This window comes from Amblyomma americanum, chromosome 1, assembly GCF_052857255.1.
Source record: "Amblyomma americanum isolate KBUSLIRL-KWMA chromosome 1, ASM5285725v1, whole genome shotgun sequence".
Taxonomy (NCBI): domain Eukaryota; kingdom Metazoa; phylum Arthropoda; class Arachnida; order Ixodida; family Ixodidae; genus Amblyomma; species Amblyomma americanum.
The window spans coordinates 167,821,377-167,847,195 of record NC_135497.1 but is presented as its reverse complement, the minus strand read 5'-3'; the positions used below and the strand labels follow the sequence as shown (position 1 = coordinate 167,847,195).

The 25,819-nt window shown below is 41.1% G+C and overlaps 1 protein-coding gene across 35 annotated transcripts in view; it reads right to left on the bottom strand.

The window, feature by feature from the left end:
- LOC144114148 (uncharacterized) overlaps nt 1-25,819 on the bottom strand; it is a 306,774-nt gene that overhangs the window by 10,952 nt on the left and 270,003 nt on the right. For all 35 annotated transcript variants that reach the window (XM_077647687.1, XM_077647674.1, XM_077647686.1 and 32 more), the window contains 2 exons: nt 12,182-12,274; nt 5,594-9,289 (listed from right to left, as the gene is read on the bottom strand). In XM_077647687.1, the coding sequence (XP_077503813.1) occupies nt 5,594-9,289; nt 12,182-12,274 (3,789 nt within the window). The remainder of the gene's footprint in view (nt 1-5,593; nt 9,290-12,181; nt 12,275-25,819) is intronic.

The window sequence follows — 25,819 nt, the reverse complement described above, 5'->3', positions numbered from 1 at the left end:
TTTAATTAATCCATCAAACAGTTCTTAAATTCATAATTTCAATCTTGATTTATTGCACTGTTACAAATATTGCCATTGAAAAATATTTTAAAAAATCATGCGGTGACAAAGGAGCATATAAGCTTAACACGTCATGCCCTATGCCAGCAGCCTAAACAGGCACATTTAAAGCCACACCTCGCTAAGACCACAATACTTGAAGGAAAGAAATGGCTGCCAAAAAATTACACAGAAATGCTGTGAAGCCATGAAAAATTAGACTGAAGAATGTCAAAATAACTGCTCAAGCCTGCCTAGGCTGCAAAAAAAGCCGTCTGTGCAAATGCCTCAATAATGGCCTCATATGGCACAGTGGTGAAAAGTTACGCACCCTTACCAACCACATTTCTGAACAAAAACAAACTGTACCTTAGTTCCACATATAAAAAGAGAGCTTTGCTACCTTGAAGGCTGTTAACCTTGAAGGCTAAAAAGAGAATTTTATTCTGTTCTCATATTGGAACATTCTACATTTTTTTATTCTCACTTTTTTGTAGTCATCATTGTTTTTTCAAAACAGAGAATTTACAGAAGCACTGCAACTCTACACAGGGGCTAGTCATTAGCGCGCTACTGTGTCAGAGTATATGCTGTAGGCCAATAGATGGAAACACTGAACGCTGAACTAAAGTCAATTACTAAACATATTGTGTTCAGGTGCAAAATATTATGCAACCAATAATTTCCGGCATGCAGGGGTTTCTCAGTGTTTTACAGAACTAGCAGAAGAAAAGCAATGAAAACATACATGTAAACAAATTAATAAAATCTAGAGTTCTAAATTTCACAAAGAAAAGGAAAAGACAAAGCAGTGCTAACAGCATCATGCACACAAGACAAGCAGAATCACAATAATTACAGTTGCGAAGCATTCCTCAGGGACAGTAGCCTGGTTTTAACTGCTAATTGCTAATGACAATCATCAAAATGGCAGTGGCATTTACATTTGTACATTAGGCTGCATAGTTCATCAGTCGTTTTCCTAGCTCTTTTATTTTTTTATGATAGATAAATTTTAAACACCACTCAATTCCCCTTGCAACTACTAAATGCTTACTTCAGTCAGCAAGATTAATTAAAAGAAAACTAAAATAATACTGCTTAGCAGATACTGTAGCACCTCCGATAGAACATTTTTGCTATTCAGCAATTTCTGAGAACTCGAAGTTCTCTGAATAATTGAACAGTTATTGCCTTAGGGCTTTTCATAACGCAACTCACCTCCAAATCGACCACTACAAGACTAAACACAGATCCTTACAAAAATGGTGCATAATAAATTACCCAATTTTATTAACTCAGCAAGGCATGGTTTAAAATGGCAACTTGCTGCACTCAAATGCACTTTAGCAGGGTAAGCATGGACATGTTTATCTGGTATGCCTTGACACACCAAAAAATGCTTTCCAGAGAAGAACATTGGGCAAGTTGCCACGCATAAAAAGTTTGGCCGTCGAAAGCAGACACCTAAACAGAAGACCCACTTTGATAAAGTCAGCCACATGACAATAATCGTGAGCCATGCTAATGCCGACCACCAATGCAGTACTAGTTCCTAAAGGAACCAACAGCTCTCACGAAAGGTCATAAAATTTTGGAGTAAACTGGATGGCACAGTTTAACAAAAACTTTAAAGTTTACGCATTTACATTTTTTCAAGGTGGACAACATTGCACTGCCCCACAGGAATGTGCCTATGCCCTACTTATTTAACAGAGCCATTCTTCAATAATAAAGGGCACAGGGCCAATACAATTATGCACGCCCTTATTTTGAACTAAGAGAAATAATGTCAACTTTTTGTAGCGCAACCATACAAGGATGGGTCTTTATTAAGCTGAAAACCCTTCCAAAATAAATCAGTGGGAACAAGCATTTCACTCATGATTTCTTGCAGATAGACATTTTTGATAAGTTTGTAATGATGTGTTGTATTGCTGTGTAATCATCATTTTCTACCACAAAACGCTACCATTTAAATTTTATGGGTTGCTTTTGTTTTTGACCACTTGTACCAAAAAGCTTGGGGATAAGTGTCCAAAACAGGGCTGAAGGTATCAGCCACACTGGCATATCATGTACCTTACAACTGCTCTTGTTCCCACTATCAGCGCAAAATTGACACAAGGGTGTTTTGCTAAATGCCTCCAAATCAGTGCACTGCCACACAATAACGATACATGTACTGTCTCCCATATTCTACAACAATCTGATGCAAAAGAGAAGCTGAACAAAACAGTTTTGCCCTTTACTTCACACCTTGTAGCCCATGTGTGCTAACATGAATTTAAAACATGTTACTGGATGCACATGTATTTTCCTGTCATCCCACAAAGCTTGATGACACTTGTTCTATACGAAATTACCATCTATCGTTAGCACCATATTTGAGAGGCCAACAGTTGATAAAAGTGTGTCCTACAAAGTTACTACAATGCACACAGTAAGACATGCAAAGACAACCAACTCTGCTGATAAGCACTGTACCATCTGCTGCAAAAGTCGACAGTCCACAGCACTGTTTATCCAAACGCCACGGTGGATTGTAAACTTTTGCAAAAGATGGCGCATGTACAACCTTTGTCCAAAAGTTTCGAGACTGATTTATTTTCTTCTCTAGAAATCATTCCCCAAAACAAATGTTGGTGCGTATGTGTAGCGCCATCTTTTCAGGCTAACCTGAGCTACTTATGTTAATCGCTGTGCCAGCCGTTACATGGCACTACATGTAGAAAAATACGTTTTCACTAGTCTGCACATTCTACTGTGAGTGAATGTGGAGAGATGGACGTCCACCTCGAACAGCGTGAAAACATAAAATTCCATGTGAAGCTTGGCAAGACAGCCCCACAGACGTATGAGCTCCTTCGTGACGCTTACGGCGAGACATTATTGCAGGCGCGAGTTTTCGAGTGACACAAGAGGTTCGTTTCGGGAAGAACGCCGGTGGAAGACGACACACGGCAGGGTCGCCCTTCAACCTCACGGAAGGAAAACAGCGTTGCTCGGATCAGGGAAATCGCACAGCAAGACTGCACCATTACAGTTCGCATGCTATCAGATGCTCTCGACATCAGTAAGACAACATGCCACCAAATTTTGCGTGACAACTTGGGGAAACGAAAGCTGAATGCCAGACTTGTGCCGCACTCCCTCACACAGGACCAGATGGTGGCATCAGTGAGCACTGATTTGCTTTCCGAGGCTGAGAGGCATGCTGCATTCGTCGAGAGCATCATTGCTGAAGACGAAACATGATGTTTTCAACACTATCCTCGAACAAGGAGGCAGAGTGCCGAATGGCGGTGCATAAGCCCTCCGGCGTCGAGAAAGGTGCAGTGACAAAAGACGAAAACAAAAGATGATGCTGATAGTTTTTTTCGATGCCAGAGGTGTCATACACCACGAGTTTGTCCCACAAGGACAGACTGTAAATCAGGAGTTTTATATCCGCGTGCTCCAACACATGCGTGATGCACTGCGACGCCGTCGCCCTGACTAATGGGCATCTGGACAACAGAAAACGCAAGGCCGCACACTGCTCTCAGCTAGACAAAATTTCTCGCCAAGCACAGCATTAATGTACTTCCCCATCCGCCATACTCGCCTGACCTCTCCTTATGCGATTTTTTCCTGTTTCCTCGTGTGAAGAGAGCCCTAAAAGGTTGCTGGATGGGGAGCATGGAGGCCATTCAAGACGCCACAACAAAGGAGCTGACAGCCCTGCCAAAAGAAGCGTTTTCCAACTGTTTCCAAGACCTCAGGAAGCGTTGAAAGCTGTGTATAGACTGCAAGGGAGACTATTTCGAAGTGGTGCTGCGCAAATGATTCCAATGTTAAAAACGCATTTTTTAATGGACTCAGTCTCGGAACTTTACAGACAAAGGTTGTATGTAAAGTGGAACAGTTTCCCATTCACATTCACTAGCATATATGCAGTGGGAAGTCTGTACTAAGTTGGCAGCCTTTCATTCCTTGCCCTAAACAGGAGGCAGTGCACTGATCAACACTGATAGCAAGTAAAGAGTGGCAGTGCATGGAGTATGTGTAAAGGCGCAAAAAAAAGTGCGTGCCTTAACAGACAGCTCTTTCAAAATTAGTTTTTAGAAATAGCATTTGCCTTAACATAATTAATGGGGAGAAGTATATTTATGCAAGAACTAAAAACAATTAAAGCGATGAAAACTGTCACATAAGAACTTGTCACTGAGGGCAGAGAAGAGAAGAATATCAGCTCTGATTAGCCATCCTTAACGTACAATTTATTCAAAAGCCTCATATAGAAGAATAGCAAGCATCCTGAAGTGAAGAGAGAATGTAGAAGGAAGGACTTAAAATTCCAGCAGGTGTAACGACCACTAAACAGCCACCCTGGTTATGGGCCTGCAATATGCTGTCAAGTGAATCTATAGCCAAAACAAATGACGACATTTAAGTTAAATCTTATTGAGAATCCTCTTAAAGTTCAGCTACAGAAATGGTCTTGTACCATTTCTCATGTGTACAGCTGACCAAAAGTCAGTGTGCACATGTGCTGTGGCTCTGATCTTGAACTGGGCATCATACCCAGACTGATATCTGTCTGATATTGCACAATTACCTCTTGTAATGCTTCACTAGGAAACACCAAATCCAGCACAAAAGAATTTGACACTTCAAGAGTAAATTACAAAGCCATTTGCACAACATTAAGACAAAACGGAAATGTATATACCACCGCCATTCTGATACAAACAGGAACTGTTTTTGCATTTTCACAACTGCACCGTGGTTCCTCATTCCTAACAGAGGATTGCAGGCACTGCATCCATAAAAACCAGAATTTCTGCAACAATTAAGCAGGATATCTATGCAACTAAATCTAGGCTCTAATTTTTCTAATGCAAAAAAAGAGAAACGGACCCATCACACAACTATATGGACAAAAGTATGATACAGCACTGTTTCCCAGTTGAGCACCATGCACACAGTGCATCAGGCCTTGTGCCAAACCTTTCTAATGCACAACCTCATGCAAACTAAGAAGATATATTATCATGAAAAATATCTGTCACAGAGTTTCTGAATGGCATACAAATGCCCATACTGCAAACCAAACAAGCAAGCAAGCAAACAAACATCTCACGGCAAGTAAAAGACAGAATAGACCCTTTCTCATGTTAGCACACCCCATGGCAGTTTTGATGCTTACAACATTGCAACAAATGTTTGCACTTGAATCCTATGTGGAAGTAAACTACCTTCCACTTGAAGTGCACAAGAAAGATGTGACGAAAGCACCCTTAAAGCTACACCAGATCCAAGTTACAGCTGGCTTTGATGCAGAAAAAGCGTCTATTCTAGTGCTGGTCATGCAGGTGCGAGCCTGCAAATGGCAAGTAAACATTTAGGCAAGAGCCAATGATGATGAGGTGACTGAGTGAGTCCGGCGGATCTTCCAACCAAAAGACACGTAACCAAGAATGTCGGAACTCTGCAGGCAGGCGTTCCCAAGATGCACAGCGTGCAGGCGACTGACACTGTAGAGCAATAAAAAAGGAGGCGACCAAAGTACCTGGCTCCAATGGCGGCACCCTTGTTGCCACAGCTTCATCCCCAGAGGTGCGCAACTGGTCTGCATCTGGGCACAGCTCGTAATCAAGCTCAGAGAGTGGTGCTGGGGCACCACTTGCCTGACTGCCGATTTCCACTTCCGTGGACAGCTGCGGTTGGAGGTCTCCGCTGTTGTCCTGTGACGAAGGCACGGACTTCTCCTCGTGCGAACCGGCCTCAGGTGAGGGGACGTCATCTTCTATGTCCGGTGCTTCGTCTTCAGTTCGCACTTCAGCGAGCTCCACATCGCTCTGTGAAAACCCGTCCAGTAACTGCATCATAACTTCATGACTACATTTTTCAATTTGTGCCTGATCATCCAAGGACTCAGCTGTTGGTGAGCCGCGTCTTCTCCGCTCTTGATCTTCATCACCTTCGTCAGCAAATAAAGGGTCTCCGAAGCTTGTAACTGAATACTGAATACGGTCTTCAGAACCACGACTTTCCTTCAATACTTGATACATCTCTTTAACACCAAAAGGGCTCTCTCTTTGGTCTTTCTCTATTGTTGATGGAGGGCCCGCTTGAGACAACGTTTCACTCACTTCTGACCTTTCAAGGGGACTACCAGCAGCATATGCAAGCGCACTGTCACAGATATCTTCTTTTATGGCAGTTTCATGGTTGACTTCATGAAGCGATTCTACTAGGCTACTTGCTATGTGAACAACGCTTTCTACAATGCGGCTGGCCTCTTCAATTTCTGTCTGTCTGTCAGACTTCAAAGGTACACAAGGTGTCGAGCATGCTGCCATTTCATCCAGAACAAAGCCAACGTGTTTTTCCACATTCATCTCTGTTTCAGTGGGCACAAAAGGTTCCTGGTGTGCACTTGTGTCATAATCCTGAAATATCTGAGGAAAGTGTACCACTTTATTCAAGGTATCAGGGTCTGTAGTTAAAAATTCTGCTATTTTTTCAGCTTGGAGATCACCACTTGAGAAACTACCTCCATCTTCAACCTCATCTTCTAAAGATGATGAAGTGCCCCGAAGGAATGGTATCACGAGTTCAACTTCTTTATATCTAGAGAGTTCCTTGTGTTGATCCTCATCAGAAGAATATGGCACATCACTTCTGCCTTCACACAACACTGTGCTTGCCGTTGGGTGTAACATATCCTGACTCAAATGTTCACTATCAGTGTCCTTAATGACCATATCAGCAGCAATTCCTGAAACTGTTTTTGAAAATTCCGCGCTCTTTTTTCCATCATCACCACATGACAAAGGCAGATCTGTCTTGTCACCAGTACGTGAAATTTCGTGCAAGTCGAAGTCACTATCTTTTGGCTGAGTTTGAGCATCCTTTACAACACCACTGTGACCAACAACTTGATAATCTATTACACTGCTTTCTGTGGGAACATTCATACTGTCCTCCACAAGTGACGGTTGCTCATCTTCGCTTCTTGCGAGATCCAAACTACGCTCTTCATGCGACTCTTCTAGTAGTGATGACTCCAGACCGGAAGTGGACCTCACACCAAGAGCACTGTCATAATTGAGACACTCCTCTCTTTCTTTTCCAGGAGCTTGCTCAGAGAGTGTGGGCAAGCACTCCCCACGGTCAGATTCTGCAGTGCTAATAACATAGTGTCCTGCTGTTCTACCAAGTTCATCAGTGAGCAATCCCGTGTCTTCACAAAGCATTTGAGATTGAGCATGATTACCAAGCAATTCAGAAACATTTTCAGAAGGGTCCAGAATGCTTCCAACAGTTTCAAGTTCTTTCTTGTCTTCCAGTGGTGGAAGTTTGGAAGTGATTTCTGAATTGTGACATATGGATGGCTCAAAGGCTGGGCTTGCACGCTTCCAATCTGACAGCTGACCAGCCGGCAAAGGTTCATATTCTTCCAACACAGTGATGAATTCTTCGAGGTTTCTGTCATAGCTATCTTCACCACTTCGCCTTAAGGTGCTCTTACGATATGCTTCTAGAGCAACCAAAACTTCTGGCTTTTCTTGTCTTTCCTCAGCAACTTCCCTGGTGGCTTGAATCTCTAGCCTTTCAGGTGTCAGGCAAACTGCAGTAGAGCTAGGTGTACTGTAGGCACCTCTCATTGGCACTGCAGCTGAATTATCAAGTGTGCTCTCAATGTGATCAGGAAAAACGTCATGTGGTATTGAGCCTTGTGTTGCACTCAAAATATTTGTGTCTCGCTCGCTATCTTCATCCAGCTTGGAGGCAATGAGCTCTTGACTTGATCTATCAAGTGCTTCCAAAACCTCTTTTGGTACACCCTGTGTGACACCAGACTTACTTTCAACAGGAGCAAGGCTTTCTCCAAATGCTGATGACAGCTTGTGCTGTATGTCAGCATATTCTGTCTTCATGATAGTTTTTTCTTTTGGACATGTCTGTGATTCAGCTTGACTAGGCAATTCGACGCAGCCTTCAAAAATATTTGGCTCGTCAGAAACTTGTGCAATGTCTAACATTTCCAGCTGCTTTCCGGAGATGATGTCACGAACTGGCAATATTGCAACAGGTGCTGCTGCTAACACAGCACCTATTCTTCCTGCATCTATTCCTTTAGCCTCTTCTGCAGACCCTGCATGAACCTCTTCTGAAGGTAAACCCCTTATTTCTGGGGATTCTAAACCTGTCATTTCAGTGGCTGAAGAACTAAATGTCTCCAAAATGGCACTTTGAGGGCTTGCTTTAATACCCTCCTGCAGAATTCCTGACCCAGCCACAATGCCCATCTGAAGGCCTGAAGCAAGCATTTGTGACTGCGAACTACGCAAAGTAGGACTCTGTTCTCTTACAGGTTGCCTGTCAAATGTAGTGATGTCTTTGTTAGTCTGGTTAGGAGGCCCAGCTTTGGACAAAGTTAAATCTGTAGTAGCTTCATGCACCAGGCACAAAGAACTATCACCGCCTAATGCACTAGGGAGAGGTGGCTTACCGGCTTGGCTACTTTCCTGTCGAGATGCTGACAGGGAACCTTTATAAGCATCACGTAGAGGCGATGGTTTGTCCCCAGGCAAGTCAGAGCTGCATATTGAAGTTTTGCTAACGGTTTCTTCGGGGGCTGGCATTCGCACTCTCATGTGAGAGAACTGCTTATCGCCGAAGTCTTCAGCCACTTGAACAGAGCGCACATCAAAAGCTTCCTTATCAGCATCACTTGTGTGCACAAGCAACCGTGTATCACTCTTTTCTTCAGTGCTTTGCAAGCCTTCCAAAACTGCTGAAGGAACCTGCTGTAATGAATCACCAATTTCAGCCATACCTTGAAGTTTCTGTTCCATCTTTGGTGCTGGATCCACGAGGTCAACTTGGGGAATGCTAGCACTGGGCAGTGGGCTTGCTTGGGCCCCATTCTGAAATAATCTGAGCCGCTCAGCAAATACTATGCTCTCCTCAATAATCTCTCCTTGTGAAGTGAGACTTTCTGAGCGTGGTCGCGGCTTGAGGGTCACAGCCGGTCGTGTCAGGGCTGTGTCCAGTGATGGTGTGCTGCCCAGCCTTGCACTCGAAGTTTCTTTGGGAGGTGACTGTTCAGATAGCTTTTCGAAAAACTCTTTTTTCTGGAAGAATGTAAGTGACTCCGCTTCATCACACTCCGAAGGTGCACTGGGTGTAGAGCCGTGATGGCCATCTTTAGATGAATGACTTACGGTAGTGGACGTGGTGTCGCCCCTAGGTGCACCTGTCGTATTCGGGTAGAAGGGGAGAAGGGGGAGGAACAACTCAGGTGGCATACTGCTTTGCTACAGAACTGCTGCTCCTCGTCTCCCTCTTGAAGATCACGTGATGCTGATGAGCATGAGTAAATAAAAAGATCACTATGCACTCCACAATGCTGTCTTTTGTTACAGATACACGGCTAATTTTTTCACAATAGCATACAAAAGACAGTGCACTGTACAGGTGCAAGTTTATAATAAACCGACGAAAGAACAAGCAATAGCTGCAGCTGCAGACAAGAAAAAATGTAATAATAATTATAATGCACACAAGCTACAGAAAATCAAAGAGACTCAACTGCTGTCCAGGTGACACTTCCAATGCCATTCATAAGCCATATCCTACTTGTGCTACTGTATGCAGCCATGGGTGACAATGAGAACAGTCAGGCTTCATCAACCAATTGTGAATGGTGTTAGAAAAAAAAAAAAACAAGGCTACTCCCAATGGCAACTGGTGTAACACATACACACAGTCGTGCAGGCTTTGTGAGAAAAAAAGTACACAAGCATGGAAAGAGACATGGCCTGACATGATCTTTATACTGCTCTTAAAGCCACTGTCATGCACAATGTGGCACCTTGCAAAAAAGAAAAGTCACAACTAAACTAAGTCAAAATTTATCAGCTGCTTTACATTACTTTAGAATGGGTAGATGGGTCGGAGTTCAAATTATAAACAGCACTCCTGATGCACTTTATATTTTTGTCTTCACCAATGGTGCTATTCGTGACAGAGAAGCACACTGTTCTAAATGTATCAAACCTATACTGTGCATGCTCATGATACTTTTTCCACAACAGCTTAAAATGTACAGTATAATACTTTCACATTGCTAAAATTTTGTGGTAGAACCATCACATAACCTACTTCATGTTGCTACTTCATGTTATTGAATCCACAAAATTGCACAATCACAAAACTTCGAACAATCATGCTCAAGGTAACCATACAAACATTCCTGTAAACACATTTTGGACTTTCAGATTCATATACCAGGAACAACCATACTTGAACTGAAAAAGACTGGCTGATGATGATGAAGTGTGTGGTAAAACACTATTTCATACAAGCAGTACAAGAGCCTTCTTTGAGATGAACTACGCAGGTTCACAGCAAATGTGCACGATACACTAAATGAAATGGAACCAACACCACCTCACTAACTTGACTGCACAAATAAATGCACATCAGCTTTCTGTTTTGCTTAAAAGCAAAAAAATATATGCCAACAGCAAAGCAGAATTCATTCTTATGCAAATTAGTTGCAATTAACTTTGCCAGTCAGAAATAAATGCATTACTGCACGTAAATATGAATCCAAAAGCACACATAAAAAAGAAGCAGCACTGAAAATTTTTACCATGCACCAAGAGGCAAATGCAGGCCTGAAACATTCATTTCACAAATAACTTGATGAACAACAAAGGCAACAATAAATTCAAACACATGCACATAAACTCTGCAACAGTTGAAACAAAAAAAAATATATGGATGCATCTATAGCAAGTGCATTTCAGAATCAGAAGAGTACTAAAATGTTTTCACAACACTGTATTCATCACCTATATAGGGAAGCCACAAGTGGGCTCTGATTATACCAGTGTATTTGCCATCACAATTTTAGTTGTGGGAATTTATGCTGCTGACCTCACCATGGGCATTAATTAAGAATGCGCAGCTCTCAATGCTCACCCAAATATGCACGTTTTGTAAACATGCAGGTCATATACATTTCTCTCTGCTACAAAAGTTCAGATTGCAGAACAATGGTGGTAGCACTGAGTGTACACTTGCAGCCACAAGGTGCATTTAAGTAGAAAAAATAAATATATGAATGCAAAAAGTAGAATATGCACTGCATTAGAATGTAGCACATGCAATAAATGTCTCCATCCGGATATAAAACGGACATAAAAAAAGCAGTGGAAAAGTAAAATAAAGTTATTTTACTCTAAAAATTATTTTGTACAGGTAAATGAAAAATGCATTTATGAAATGAAAGCTTGAGACAAATGATGTAGACAGCTCAAAAAACTTTAAATCATGTGATATCGAATACTGCTAATAGAAAGAAACAAAAAGACAATTTCAATATTTTTTTTGTCCAAAATGTCACCGATTGTCAACTTTTATCCAATAGCACAGAAAAACTGCAAGAATGTGGGAAAATACTGCTTCAGGTCCAAATAAAAAACTAAAATTTGCTTTTGTACTGAAAAGAAAGAAAAATTTACCAGTAGATTTACTACTTTCTTCAGTGCCTAGTACTGCCTTCTTGCACAGTTGCAGAACATTAAATCATTCCCACAACTTTAAACCAACATGTGGTATTGTTGTCAGTAGCAATATTATTTGGGAAAGGTGCAGTGTTTGGTACAAAATGTAAATAGCATGGTGACAAAGTTCAATGGAATGAAGGCAATGTAAGCATTTTTTGTCTAGTAATATAAGTGAAATAAAACCACAAAAGCAAGGCCAGCTTGGCTCAAATTTGCTGTCAATACTATAAAGCAACATGCAAACAAAATGTCTTTTGTCATGCAGGTAGCTTAGTAAACATGCAAACAGTAGCAATAAAACTTCACATCCACAGCAAGTCTAAATTTGTACAATACAACCTGCTGTTTTCAGACTTCATGAATGAGAGCTGAATCTACCGATTTATGCTTCAATCCCAGAACAGGTTAAAAGAGAATGAGCAAATGCCCAAACCATAAACCACTACTGAAATCAACAGAATAGTATAATACCACGGCCCCATGTTAGCACAAATATTGCCACTGACTATATCAAGAAGCGATGTGCAAGAAGCAGAGGTTAAAAAAAAAAAACAATTCAAAAGGCAACTTACCTTCACTCGGTTTCTTTGATGTCACAGTAGTGTGTGTTGTCTTGCTTATTATGTGCCGCACTTCTCCTGAATCTGGGTCAGTTTCAGTCCACTCTGTACAGCAACAGGAAAACACAAATTTAACACCCCGAAGTGCCTTAGTACATCATCATACAAAACCTTGACAGAAAGGCAATCTAAAGAAGTCTCAATGCAAAAGAAAAAATGTTTTCTATATCACTTGTATAAGTTTCTTTACTTTAAGAAATGCTGGGCACACACATACAGGCTTGCACTAAGGTACAGTGGCAACCAAGTGCTTGTTTCCAAAGTTACTCTGAACCAACTCCATAAAGTGGTTTTTTGCAGACATACAAATAGTTTAAAATTTGTATTTGCACGAATATAACAAGTTTTTTTCCCTCAAATCATCTGCTTTAGAACGCACCTTGTATTACATCTGGAACCAAGGCATGAGAATAACAGTTTTTTTTTTTCTTTCGCAACATTTAGAGACAGCACCACCACCAAGCTAGTGAGCAGCAAAGAGAAGCCAACTTGCGAATAACCTGGGGCCATAAAGGCACTGTGCATGGCATAAATGGACATAAGAAAACTGGTTATGAGGAAAGGCACAGTAACCGTTTCACCCTCAGTGGACACCTCAACTGCAGGGTGGGGTAAAGCACAAAGAGAGTTAAAGAAGGAAGAGAGAAAGGGACACCATAGTGGAGGGCTCTGGGTTATTTTTGACCACCCGGGGTTCTTTTAATGTGCACTTACATCGCACATGACATGGGTGTCTTTTCCAAAATGCAAAAGAGGCCTGTGCATTTTGGATTGTTGAAAAAGGAAAGGCTGGGGAAGAGCCTTGGTGCAGGGAAGTAAAAAGAGGCACACAGGCACATGAGTAGGCAGCGCAAACAGTGGCAGCATGGTGGTGACACTGGACGCCATTAATGCATGGCACGCTTTCCCACACACAATTTTGTCGCACGCTTTTGAAGTTTTGCCTCTCGAATAACACTGACAGCACAGAAGACTGCGCCATGTTTATGCATAGCCCTTGGCTCTGGTTGCTACGAACAGTGTTACAAAATATTAATTATGTTTTCGTTTTCCTGGTGGCTCAAACTTCCCCCTTGCATTATATTTGTGGATGCGGTATATTCGTGCAAGTACATATTAACAATGCTTACCCTTACTAGTGGCTGGCAAACACTTAACAATGCGCAGCACTAGGCTGGCTGCCATGTCGACATGACTAAGTGAATACCATGCTCGAGACTATTCAGGTCATTGCAACTATACAAGGACAAGATTTATGTGGCTAACCTGCATGTAGCAGTCTGGATGTATATAAACTCAAGAAGCTTAAGGTCCAGCAAAGCAAAATGCCAATATATGAGCTGTGTAAAGCAAGCAAATATGAAAGCTCCCAACATACCAAAGCCAATTAATGGTGCCGGTGAGTAGCAGTCTGTAACACTATCTCAAGACACAGTAAATGTTATTTTACATTTCACAGCACTTATCTGCCAAACACTCAAGCAAAACAGTTACACAACATGGGCAAACCACAACATACAGCATGCAAACAGAAAGGTGCAAGCATGAGTATGGTAGAAGTACGGGCAGGGAAGCTTATAAAGTATTGTGACATAGCCCCATGTTTACAGTTCAATATCACAATCCTTCAGGCAAAACCTAGCACCAAAGCAAGAACTAGTTTCTCCCTTCATATGAAAGCTAATATGATGCTTATAGTTGCTGTCATATGTGAATGACTGTCATTTTAGAGAAATAGCCATGTGTGCAAACGATGAAGTATGAAGTGCTCAAAAAATTATTCAGCCAAATTTATCCCATATCACATTTTGGTTTACCTTCTTCCATATGCCTTGCAGAATGAAACTGAATAGTTTTTCCTTATATTTAAATCAACAAGAGGATTAATATCCCATGCAGCTTATTTAAATGTATGCACACATACAAAAAAAATGCACAGAAAAAATGATGATCAAATCGTAAGGCCACAACCGGCATAATGTCCCCACAAAAAAAAAATTACTAGCCTGTTTTCTTTACTCTTTCTAGTGCTTCGTTTTCTTTTACATCAATAATTAACAAACAGCACAATGTAATATCTGTCTCTGTAATGTGAACACTAAATTAAAGCTAGAATTAGTGCACTAAAATATGGAAAGATTAAAACAACATAATTTTAGCAATATGAGTGGGCGCATGACAACAATGCGACTAGCTACTGTAAACTAAGTTTTCAGGATAAAAATTATGTGGCTGTGAACAGCACTGCACAGTAGTGACAACTGTGTAATATCCTCCCTTTTTCAATGTAGAATCTAAATATGACTAAATTTTAAGGTTGCAGTACCCTATTTGTAACAACTGTTTTACTGCACTATTTACTTTACACGCAGCTTGAAGTATGAACAAAAGCTTAGTTGAATATTTTTAATTATGCTGCAAAATTAATTAGGTCAAGCAAACAAAGATGCAAATGTGTAATGCCATAATTTAACACTAAAAATGAAACATGCGTGTTTCCGTGACACATTAACTTCAATACCATAAAAAACAATGGTCTCATGGTGGCAAAAATACGAATTTTTGTTGTCTGGCAGCACATCTGTATGTGTCATCAGGAAGCTGAACAGGTGGAAAAGAGTGTTATCAACACACATATGCAGTGTCCATTAGTAAGGAGGACAAGGTTAGAAGTACAGATCAGACATCCAAAGGAGACAAAAAAGGTTCAGATTAAGAAGCCCTCACCAACACAAGAAAGCAGAAAATCAAGGGGACAAGATCACTGAACAATCTATTCTGATGGTGCTTTTTCTCAGAAGTGGGAGCTTCCTTTCAACCTGTTAGACAACACGTGAGCAAGCCAGAGCGTTAAGTGCAGCAAGAAAGCAAGACAGAGATCAGAGCTGCTAAAAGGAGCAAAGTGGCAGCTGACCTCCTCCACTGCCGATGGCATGGTGGGACTCCACAGCCAAGTCTTCAATGTCTGTTCCATCAGAGCTCACATCAAGCTCTTCCAGGCCTGCCGTCAGTCGGCATGTAGGGCTCCGTGGTTCTGGCATGATAACAAACTCCCCTTCATCTGTCAAGGAGCCGACGTCTTCCTCGACAAAAAATTTTTTCAGCAGGCGTTCCTGATCAGCACGGCTTGTCAAACGATAAGGCAAGCCAGAGCTTGGATACCGAAGCTTGCTTCTTTTTGCTTCACCCGAGATCTTATACTTTTGCGGCCGAACATCCAGTTCGCCAAGCACAGCACGAACATGGGCTGACAAGTTTGCGAATTCAGTCTCTGAAGATGCTGACCGTGGTGACTGGCACACTTCAACTGCTCCTGGCGATGACAAGGAGCATGGCTGCGAGTGCGACCTTTGCCTGCTATGTGACGGTTTCTGATCAATGTGGTTGCTATCGCCTCGAAGCCATCTGCTATCACTAGGAATTTTTTTGCATTCCAGGTTATCCAGTTGCACCTCTTGAATAAATCGCTTTGCCACGTTCTTACTCTCTTCTGAGCTTGGAGGAGAATTGTGATGTGGCATAACCTGGTGCTTCGCAGCTTCTACATCCAAGTCTTCAACATCAGTCTGATTTTCATCATTGGAATCCTCTTCTTTATCAACTAATACTGTTCTCTGCTCAGCAGTATCCATGTCGTCATGGTCGCTCAAGTTTTCAACATCAGTTTTGTTGCCATCATCATCAGGATGTAAAGGACTAAGCATTTCCACCATTTCAGGAAGGTCTTCAAATCGCTTCAAGGATGGCTTTGGGGTAACTTCTTCAGCTTGTTCCTCAGGTGCTTCTCGCACTGTCACAAGAAGGCCTCCGGGTGTCTCTTTGCTGTATGTAGGAGCCTCGCACTGCCCATTATCAATTGCATTCGCCGCCATATCCATTAGCAAGTGAGAAGTTGCTGCCGTGCTTTATTTATTTATAGTGGCAGTAGCATAAAGCAGTGCAGCAGAGATGGTGCAGACTGTGCAGGTTGAAAAAAGGTGATGAAAAAAGAAATCGAAGAGAAATGTTCCTTTGGAGGTTGAAACAATGAGTGATGAAACTGTTGATGTGCTTATTTTATGACTGGCTGCAGTCTTTTTGCACTGGAAAATGGATTTACTAGTTTTTAGAACGCTTCTTGCCCCGTTTCTTTTGCTTCTTGGATGCTGTAAAACCATCAACAAATAAAAAAGGAGGTGTGAGTACAACACAAAATATAAACAAAAAAAACTCAGTTGCACAGCAAACTTGGAATAATAATGTGCTTGAATGAAAGTGGCAAAATAGGAACATTAATTTCTGCAGATATCAAAAAGAAAAATGACATAATAGACAGTAAGGCATAACCTTAAGACAACATAAATTCATGTAAGGGAATATCCTCCCACAATCACATATTAAGCTACAACAATGCCACGAATACAAGTGTAATCTGAAATATACTATCGGTCCTTGTCAGGAATATTTTACAATAAGAGAGACACAAATTATATGAATAGTACCAATTTTACAATAATTATAGTGTAAAAGTACCAATTTTGCTATCATAGTGAACAAGACAATAAAAGTGCCGACATTATACATTCTTGGGAAAATGACCGCTGGCAAACATAAAACCGGTAGTGTAAATTATCCCAAAGTTTTACAAAGTTTATCATGAATTTTGCACCAAGTATAAAGGGGCATGGCTGTATCAACCAAGGATTACTGTTATGAAGATGCAATTTAACAACGTAGTACTTCCTCTCTCTCTCAAAATTTTTTGTTTCACTGCAAATGCGTCCTCACATCAATGACCACAAAGCTACATGTTGAATGAAAAGCTTAAATCAGACTGCGAAAAAAATAGGAAATGATGGGAACAGAGTTTTTCCTAACGTACGCCAGAGACTGAAGGGAAATGGCAGGGATTATGTGTGCGCATAATGGGGTTAATAATTTACAATGTGAGCCTATGTAAAAAAAGTGCGCCAGGTGCCATTTGGAAAGTTAATCCTCAAAGGCATTACGACAGTGCAGCAACAATGCTCCAGTTATGCCTAAAATCGCATCATATTTTATGCTTTGGCAATTCACATTGGCTGGCTGCTTTTAATTGTCGTGATCAATGAACGAATTGTTGGTACTATTTATGCAATGCATGAGTGGAAGTCCTATTTTTATTTTTTGTCACAATTTGAGCATCGGGATGGAGGTGGACGATGGAGCCATTGTAAGGCTACGATACCAAGCACTTGAACTTCACTTGCACAAATAGAATATCTAATGATTAGGCTGTCGTAATCACACTCATCATTTCTGTTGCCACTTATGAAGGTGACACTACCTATAAGAGATTCCGCTTCCAAGTGCAACAGCACCACTTGCACAACGTTAACGGCAAGACAAAAGTAGACAGCAAGGGCACCCAAGCATTCAAGGCTGCCGGGCAGAATTAGTGTGTCCACCACTTGGCCACTTTTCTCATGCTTTGCATTGGCTCTGATAAATGCAGGTGCATTTCTACGGAAGTAATACTCATGCTGTAAACTCAAAACTAACTGTCGCTGGATAGCTGAATGCTGCCTGACCACAGCACGTGTGACAGCGCTCATGCGTCTCATGTGCAGGGATTGCAATGCCCTCAAAAAATTTCAAAGATCAAGTAATCCATGAAATAACACGAAATTGACACCGAAAATTCACATAATCATACCCTCTGAGTGAAATTTCAGCAAACTTGTGAGTAATTTTCAACTTCACTTCAGTATCCCTTTACCAGAATTACCTGAAGTGTTGGTTATGTAAAAACATACAGGCATCATTAGGAAGCCAAGAACAAGTCAAACACAAATTAGAATGAATTTTCCAGAAAATATTAATAAAGCGCTAAAAGATAAATATTGCGAAATCCCACAGAGTACCTACAGTCACCCATACAGTTGATATAAGTTCTAGCCTTTACTGTGAAAACTTATCATTAGTCACACACATGAACATTACCCCAGTACTAACATAACACTGTTCACAGCCCTTATGTTCCTAAAGAAACTGTTTTAGCTGAAAGAGCAGCATGTGCCAGTTACAAGCATACCTGCCAACCTGCCAATGTCAAAATTCGGAAGATCACGAGAGCGAGGGTGGCAACAGCTGAACCTGCCGACTTGGATTTGAAGAGTGGCTTTGCCATGCAAGCCTTCACATGTGGCTCTTCACCGGCAGAAGTTTTGCATTGCTAAGTTACACCCAAGTGGCCTCCAGTGCCCGTTTTCATTTTAGTGTGCTAGCACGACATGCCTCTCTAGTGAAAAAGCTGCCCTCTCTGCAGGTGAAGCCTCCACCTGCTAAGTGCCACCTATCATGGTTGGTAGGTGAGTGCGCCAGCACTAGGTGGGTCACTATCGAAAAATCCGTTACGTGCCCTGGTGAAGTCTCCAGCTGCCACCTGCCAAGGATGGCAAAGTGGAGATAGAAAAAACCCGCTACACTTTCTGAGGAGAGAGAAATGAAAGTGGGAGAGGGAAGACAAAGAGATGGTGACAAGCGCTGGGTTTCAGATGGCAAAACCGAGAGTAGAAAATCCCCATTTGCTTTTCGTAAGCTAGCACTAGGTGGGTCACTGGCGCAAAAGCCGTTGTGTGTCCTAGTGAAGCCTGGTGGTGCCCTGGTGAAGGAGGAAAACTGGTTTCGTGGCAGCTGCAGCCATGTAGAAAGGAGGAAACCTGTACACTCCAGCTGCAGCGAAGTGGAACAGAGGGTAGCATGCCTGCTGTGGCCTAGTGGAAAGGAGGTAAATTGATTTCACTGCAGCTGCATCCAAGTGGAAAGGCAGAAGCCACATCGAACCAGCTGCTGCTTACATTGTCTGTAAAACCGTCGTACATAACCTATGCAAAGGGTCCATACATATCCTGCTTGCGCACCTCATCACATTTAGTTTAACGAAGTAAATCGAGGATGAATTTTCTTTCCAGAGCCTTATCTTGCATGAGGTAGAAATGGCAGCGAGTGTCAAGAGATAATTCGTTCGCAAGATTCGCAGGTAGCCATGACAACTTACAGCAGACTGATTCTGAAAGGCGAACTCTTTCCAATGGTTCTTTCATACCGTCACGAACGGAGCACGCAACGCGGGCCACCCACGAGTGTTGCCGTCTTTGCTACGTATGACAGAACCACGGACTTCATAATTTTTCAAATAAACAGAGCTAGAAAATGAGCACCAGACTTGCAGAGAGCATGCGTGTAAACTTGCCATTTTCAACAATGCTTATCTTTAGCAGTGCAAATGGTATCACAGGCCACGCACTACATCGTTTCTCTTGTCCATTGTGAGGACGCTGACGATTTTTGGAGGCTATCATGCCTTTAATGTCTGACCCACTCCGCCTGCCTTTCACTTATCCACTACACGTTCCAACAATCATCAAGAAATGGGCAAACGGCCCAGAAATGAGCGATATTAACTCACAGAAACACTCTAAACCAAGTGAAAATTTAACATACATGGCATCTCCCACACCAAATGATCAGTGCCAGAAACAAAACAAGCTGTTTATGTTGCAAAAACCAAACCTGCACACTTTGCTTTCTAGAAATTGGTTAGAAACATGCATTAGTCCCTCAGGAAAGCTGGCAGCTCACCATAAGAGCTCAAATAAGTCATAATTTCGGAAGTCCAAAAACTTGTCAGTGGATGTAGTACCTGCAGTCACGTTGGCTTTTTGAGAAAAAAATTATTTTCAACAATACTGAAGATAATTTTTGAGAGAAACAAAAGCGCGCTTGTACAATTGGGAGGGTCAGTCGAAATTTGGGAGTCTCCGAGGCAATTCAAGACAGCTGGCGGGTATGCACAAGTCACATGCAAGGCCACTTGCAATTTAGCATTCCTCTGTTGAGCTCGATGACCATTTGTGCATACAACCCTGCTTACTTATCCTCTCTTCGCACTGCAAGAGGTCTCATCAAATAGTGAGCGCAGGATGAATGATTTGTGTTACTCAGCTTTCTTTTGCACTACCTCTTTGGGACACAAAACAATGGTCCTCGAAAGGTTCAATTATCAGAAAATTCAGTTCAGGTTTGTCTTATTTACAGTCCACTGCACATGCATGTGCACACATGCACACGTCATGGACAAGCGCACATACAAGATCAACTCAAACTAATTCAAATAGCTTGAGTAATTATTTTATACTTGCAGCTCAAGCCAAAATGATGAATTGCAATGTGAACACATACGCATACAAAGCACATTTTCAGCATTTCCCACATACTCCTATTTACACCACTTCCCCTTGGGAGGATCTAGGTACCAACAGATATTACTCAAAATCCTCTCATACACTTCATGCTTCCATAGTTAACCAGTAATTATTCACCCTTGTTGATCACACCTAGAACTCCTTTTGAATAAAAGATATTTTTTGTTTTATGTTTTCCTCACAAGGTTATGTTCCGGGAAGGACCATAAGAAACAAGGATATCAGATTACATTAAACGATCTTGTAGCTGTGGCTGACCACGTTGTCACACAACATTGAAAAATATCATTATCTGGGAATCATCATTCCTTCTGACTTAGCCTGAAAAGCGAAAGTGTAAAAGGTAACCAGCAAAGCAATGCAGAAGCTGCTTTCTCTTAGGACAGTCTTGCACTGGGATTTGAAATTAAACACCTTGCTTACATAACACTTATTTGGCCAATTTTAGGATCTGCAAATATTTCCGCATATGAAAAATAACATTGACATGTTCGAAATGATTCCAAGAAAAGCTATGCATTTTCTCTAAACTGTTACAAGCGGACTGATTTACCCACTAAACTTTTACAATATGCAGGCCTTCATACTCTTCCTAGTCGAGCGAAACTACAGCGTTTGATGTGTTTGTATCTACTACTCCATAACTGATTTAAGCTAAACTACTCAGCCTTCATAAACTTTAAATGCACTCGCCAGACTACAGATGCACCCAAATAGATAAGAAGAATATTCCTATACTAATAATTATTTCCTGTTCTCCTATTTTCCACAATCTTTACGCGAATGGAACGAACTGCATCCCTGTATTACTTACTGCACAGACAAATTTTGAGAAATTTGTTGACCTTGCCGAGAAAGCAGTCCTTTGTTTTACTTAGTATTGATGAAGTTGTCGCCTCTGTATATGTTCCAAGCCACTCTGTTTTTTGTCTGGCTCTAAACAGCAGCCAGAAAGAGCATTGAAAATAAATGCTAATGTCTGTCTGTTCATCCGCTCCTGTTATAACACCTCTAGGGTTGGCAGTATGGCGAAAAAAAAAAAATCAATAAATAGCCGCTGTGGCGGCTCAGTGGTTATGGTGTTCGGATGCTGACACGAAAGACGCGGGTTCGATTCTGGTCGCGGCGGTCGCATTTTGATGGAGGTGAAATGCTAGAGGCCCATGTACTGTGCGATGTCAGAGCATGTTAAAGAACCTCGGGTGGTCGAAATTATCCGGAGCCCTCCACTACAACATCCCTCATAGCCTGAGTCACTTTTGGGCATTAAACCTCATAAACCATAAATAAATAAATAAATCTCTATTATGGCAATTAGGCTAGCGCTACAGATTTCTTCCGTATTGAAAGTGTTGGCTGATGCCTTAATATTGAATTAATCCCTCATTCTATTTATTTATCATCTCAAGAATATCTTTTTCTGAACACAATTGCCTCTGCAAGCCGTTTTCTTGAGGCAGAAATGCTGCAGAAGAAAATGAAAAGTATGAATAAACTGAAATTTTTTTTCAAACCAGAGGCTTTGACAAACACTGAAAACTTAACAGGCCGACCAAATCTTCACATCTATGTGAATTAAAGGGAAGTACAAATTAACACAAATCCACTAAGGGTGTGTGCACACGTGTACATTTATAACTTTCTGGCTCTAGTTCAACAACACAGAGTGGTCAAAACATATAGTTCAAAAAATGCTAAGCTGTTATAAAGCTTGCATAACCAACATATCTTCAGCTTTTATATTCTTGGATTTCTTTGCAACAGTATGTACGTGTAAATGCGCAAAATGGTGGCAACATATCAATGAAGGCAAGTAGAATCAAGGTAAATGAAATGAAAATGGGACAATTCAAACACAAACAAAAATAAAAAATAATGACTGATAGAAAATAAATAGATAGGGCTTGTAATCACTTTTGACAAATCATCGTCACAATTTTTACCAAAGTATGCAAGAGTTTATTTTTTATTGCTTTCCAATCTGCTGGTCACATGACTCTTTCTGTTAGCATTTCAATTGGACCACCCTGCATATTTGACACTTGAAAACTTAACAAACATTTCATTCATCTCTCTGCTACTCAGTTTGCAGAAAGGCTACATGAATGCCAGCAAACATAATATGGTATAATTCCTATTCCTCTTTGTAATGTCCTAGAGGCATTGAGAGTATTGAAATAAACAAATAAAAGAACTACAGAAAGTTATCCAGCCTAGAACTTCAGCAAACTCTGGCCAAAATAAGCTACGCACGGATAATAAGTCCAAGATGAAAAATATGGGAAACGCTGTACAACACTGGATCCCACAACTGAGTAGGTCCTAGAAAATTGAGCAGGCATGTTAGGCATTAACATGGCTGCTTTGCTTTTGAAGCATCTAAAAAGAGAGATGTAGCCTTCGTGACACCTCTACCCTCCAACTATGTACCAATTTCACTTTTCACAGATATGTTTGTCGGCGCACAAAAAAACAAGATAAAAAGGTCATGAAGAGGCAATGCGTGACGTGCACTACTGCAAGTGCTGGAAAGTTGCCAACAGAGTACAGAAGCAGTGCAAAAGACAGAATTGCACATGCGTGCAGAGATACATAGGTTACTTTAAGGGCTTACACCTCGTAATGCATGCCTTAACACACCATTATTTAGTATGTGGAGTCAAAACTAACAATACAAACATATTCAATGAAATGTCATACAAGTTGTGGAAATTAAAAATTAGCAGTTTAATATAAATCATCTCTACACAAAATTACACAAGATGTTCACCTTAACTCAAAACAAGTTACTATCATCAGTCTTGAGCACTGCAATCCCACAGGTGAAAAAGCACACTGATATGCATAGAAATAGTCAAGAGAAAGTAGAGCAAACAGAATGCACAAAAAACAACGGGCATTGCTGTATTGAGCAGCAGCTTCCCATTTCTCAGTGAAAGTTCTGCGAATGATACTCGACACAAAAGGACTTTCTGCATTAGTTAAAACTACTGGTTTGTCAAATGTTTAGGGGAATCCCCCAAGGCGGAGTAGGTTTGTAATAAGGCAGTAATTACTCCTTGGCATCGCTGTGCTTGGGTGGATGCCAATGAGTAATTACTCCCTTATTATAAAACTACTGGTATTACCACGGTTTAAAAATACCCACTGCCTGCTGTTTATCCCTTTCAACACATCTAAGAGCACAATGTCACATCTGCCTGTACTATAACCTTGCTTACAAACCTGCCTTCTCATGGCTGCAGCCATTGTAAATAACTAAGCAACTGAGCTCTCAAGCTTTCACAAGAAGACATTCACACATACAGCATCTTTCTGAAGCATTAAAAAGAAACTCGACTTTTTTTCTTCGCTGCTATAGTGATGTGCTGGTTCACTAAGATGATGCAAAATGCTTTGGCAGTTTGTTATAATGTTTTGTGAAAACAATAAGAGCCAACTTATGTAAATTCTTATTATTTAATGCTAAATATTCAATAACTTTTTACTGTACTACCAAACCTTCAAAAATTTCCTGCATTCAGACGGGGGACCTGGGTTCAATCTCAGCCGCCGTGGCAGCGTTTTAGCTACAGGCCAAGGTCAATTAAAATACTCTTGTTTAATATTCAAATTAAATTACCTGCATTGAAAGGTGGCTACGGCCTGAAATGAAAACCTTAGCTAACAATGAATTAGTTAATATTACTGCTAAAGACCACTCTACCACGAATATTACATCTCAGAGCAAAGGAGTTTTCCAATACTGCTTCTGAACCATGCCTTGTTTTTTCTATACATAAACTGTCACCAAAAGTAAATGCCACGAAGAAAACGGCAGAGTAAACTTTCACAAAAAATCATAATTAGTATAGCCATAGATATTCAATTTAGAATGTAATAAAATCTATATGTCTGCCCTCAGCTTAATGGACAGATGATTTACTGCCAAAGTAGCTCGAGTACTAACTTTACACAGAACATTTCTTTTTCTTTTTTCGCTTTTTTTTTGTCCCATTAGCACTATCTTCATTGATGCGAAAGCATTCAGACTGTGCCAACGGGCAAGATTCTAGACTTGATGTAGAAGCATGCAGTACTCTATGCTCGGAAAGAACTTCTCTCGGGAGAGACAATGCCTTTTTGGAAAGCGGAGGAGTTCGCTGAATGATGTCAAACACATCAAGCAGTGAGTGAGACAAGCTTCTCAATTCCAATAAAATTCCTTCAGCAATATCTTCTTTTGTAGTCCCATTTGAAGAAGCTCTGTTGGAGAGGTTCTCTCCTGTCTCTTCACTCCAATCTGAGTCAAACACCAATTCTGATGCGCATCTGAAAACTCTATCTTCATCACTCTTCGGCTCTTTTGTAGTCCACTGTACGCAGCCACTGTGATGAGAAGCAAGAGCATGCTTGTTGTGGGCAGTTTCATGCTGCTTCTTTTCCAAGCTGCCACATGAGCTAGGAGACCCTTCTGCACTGACCCCTACTGGAAACTGCAAAGGGCACTGCCTTTCATCAGTGTCATACGACAGAAATCCCTCAAAGCTCTCAAAAGCAAACTGGTCACCAGAACTTGCCCCCATAACTTCACTGGTAACCTGCTTCAAGTCCACAGGAGAACTAGAAGCATCATTAGGAGCAGTGCATTCAAGATGCTGTATTCCACCCCTACATTTCTCTTTTAAGCGCAGCCTCAAGTCTTTGCTGAATTCAATAAACTGGCTCATATGGTGTAAGCAGCACACATCATTATCTGCAGTGAAGCAATCTGATGCCATAGCATCACATGTGGCAGATTTATTGTGAGTTCGCTCCTTTGGCAAATCACTTCCAAATAAAGTACCTAACTTCCCTCCAAATGCTTCATCACTGCAGATGTGCTCCTGTGATAAGTTACTCTGCTCTGCAGCGAGTTCAAGGCAATGTGTCAAAAATATACCCGGCACCTGAAGGACACTAATGTCCTCAACATTAAATGTTAAATTTCTGTTATCTAGTCTTCCACCTAACTGATTACCCTCTTTCTGTGAACTCCTTAGAACTTGACAATCACAATTTGGTGTCTTAATGCACAATATTTTGTCTTCACCTATTTCTTCAATCACAAAGAAAAAAGGTTTTGGGAGATGCCTAAAAAATTCGAAGCATTCATGTGACTGTATTTCTATATGAGGCACAAAAACAAGTTCTTCTTTATTTAATCTAGACCTTGAAAATGAGCCTGAATATATACCTGGCTGCTTTTTTTTTCCATGAAAGGTTCTTAATGACACATTCTGGTTACTAAACAACATTAATGCATACTTCATACAGCCATTTATACTGCTGCTTTGCTGTGACATATTTTCAAGAATACCAACTGAGTTCAGTGCAAAAGTGTCCC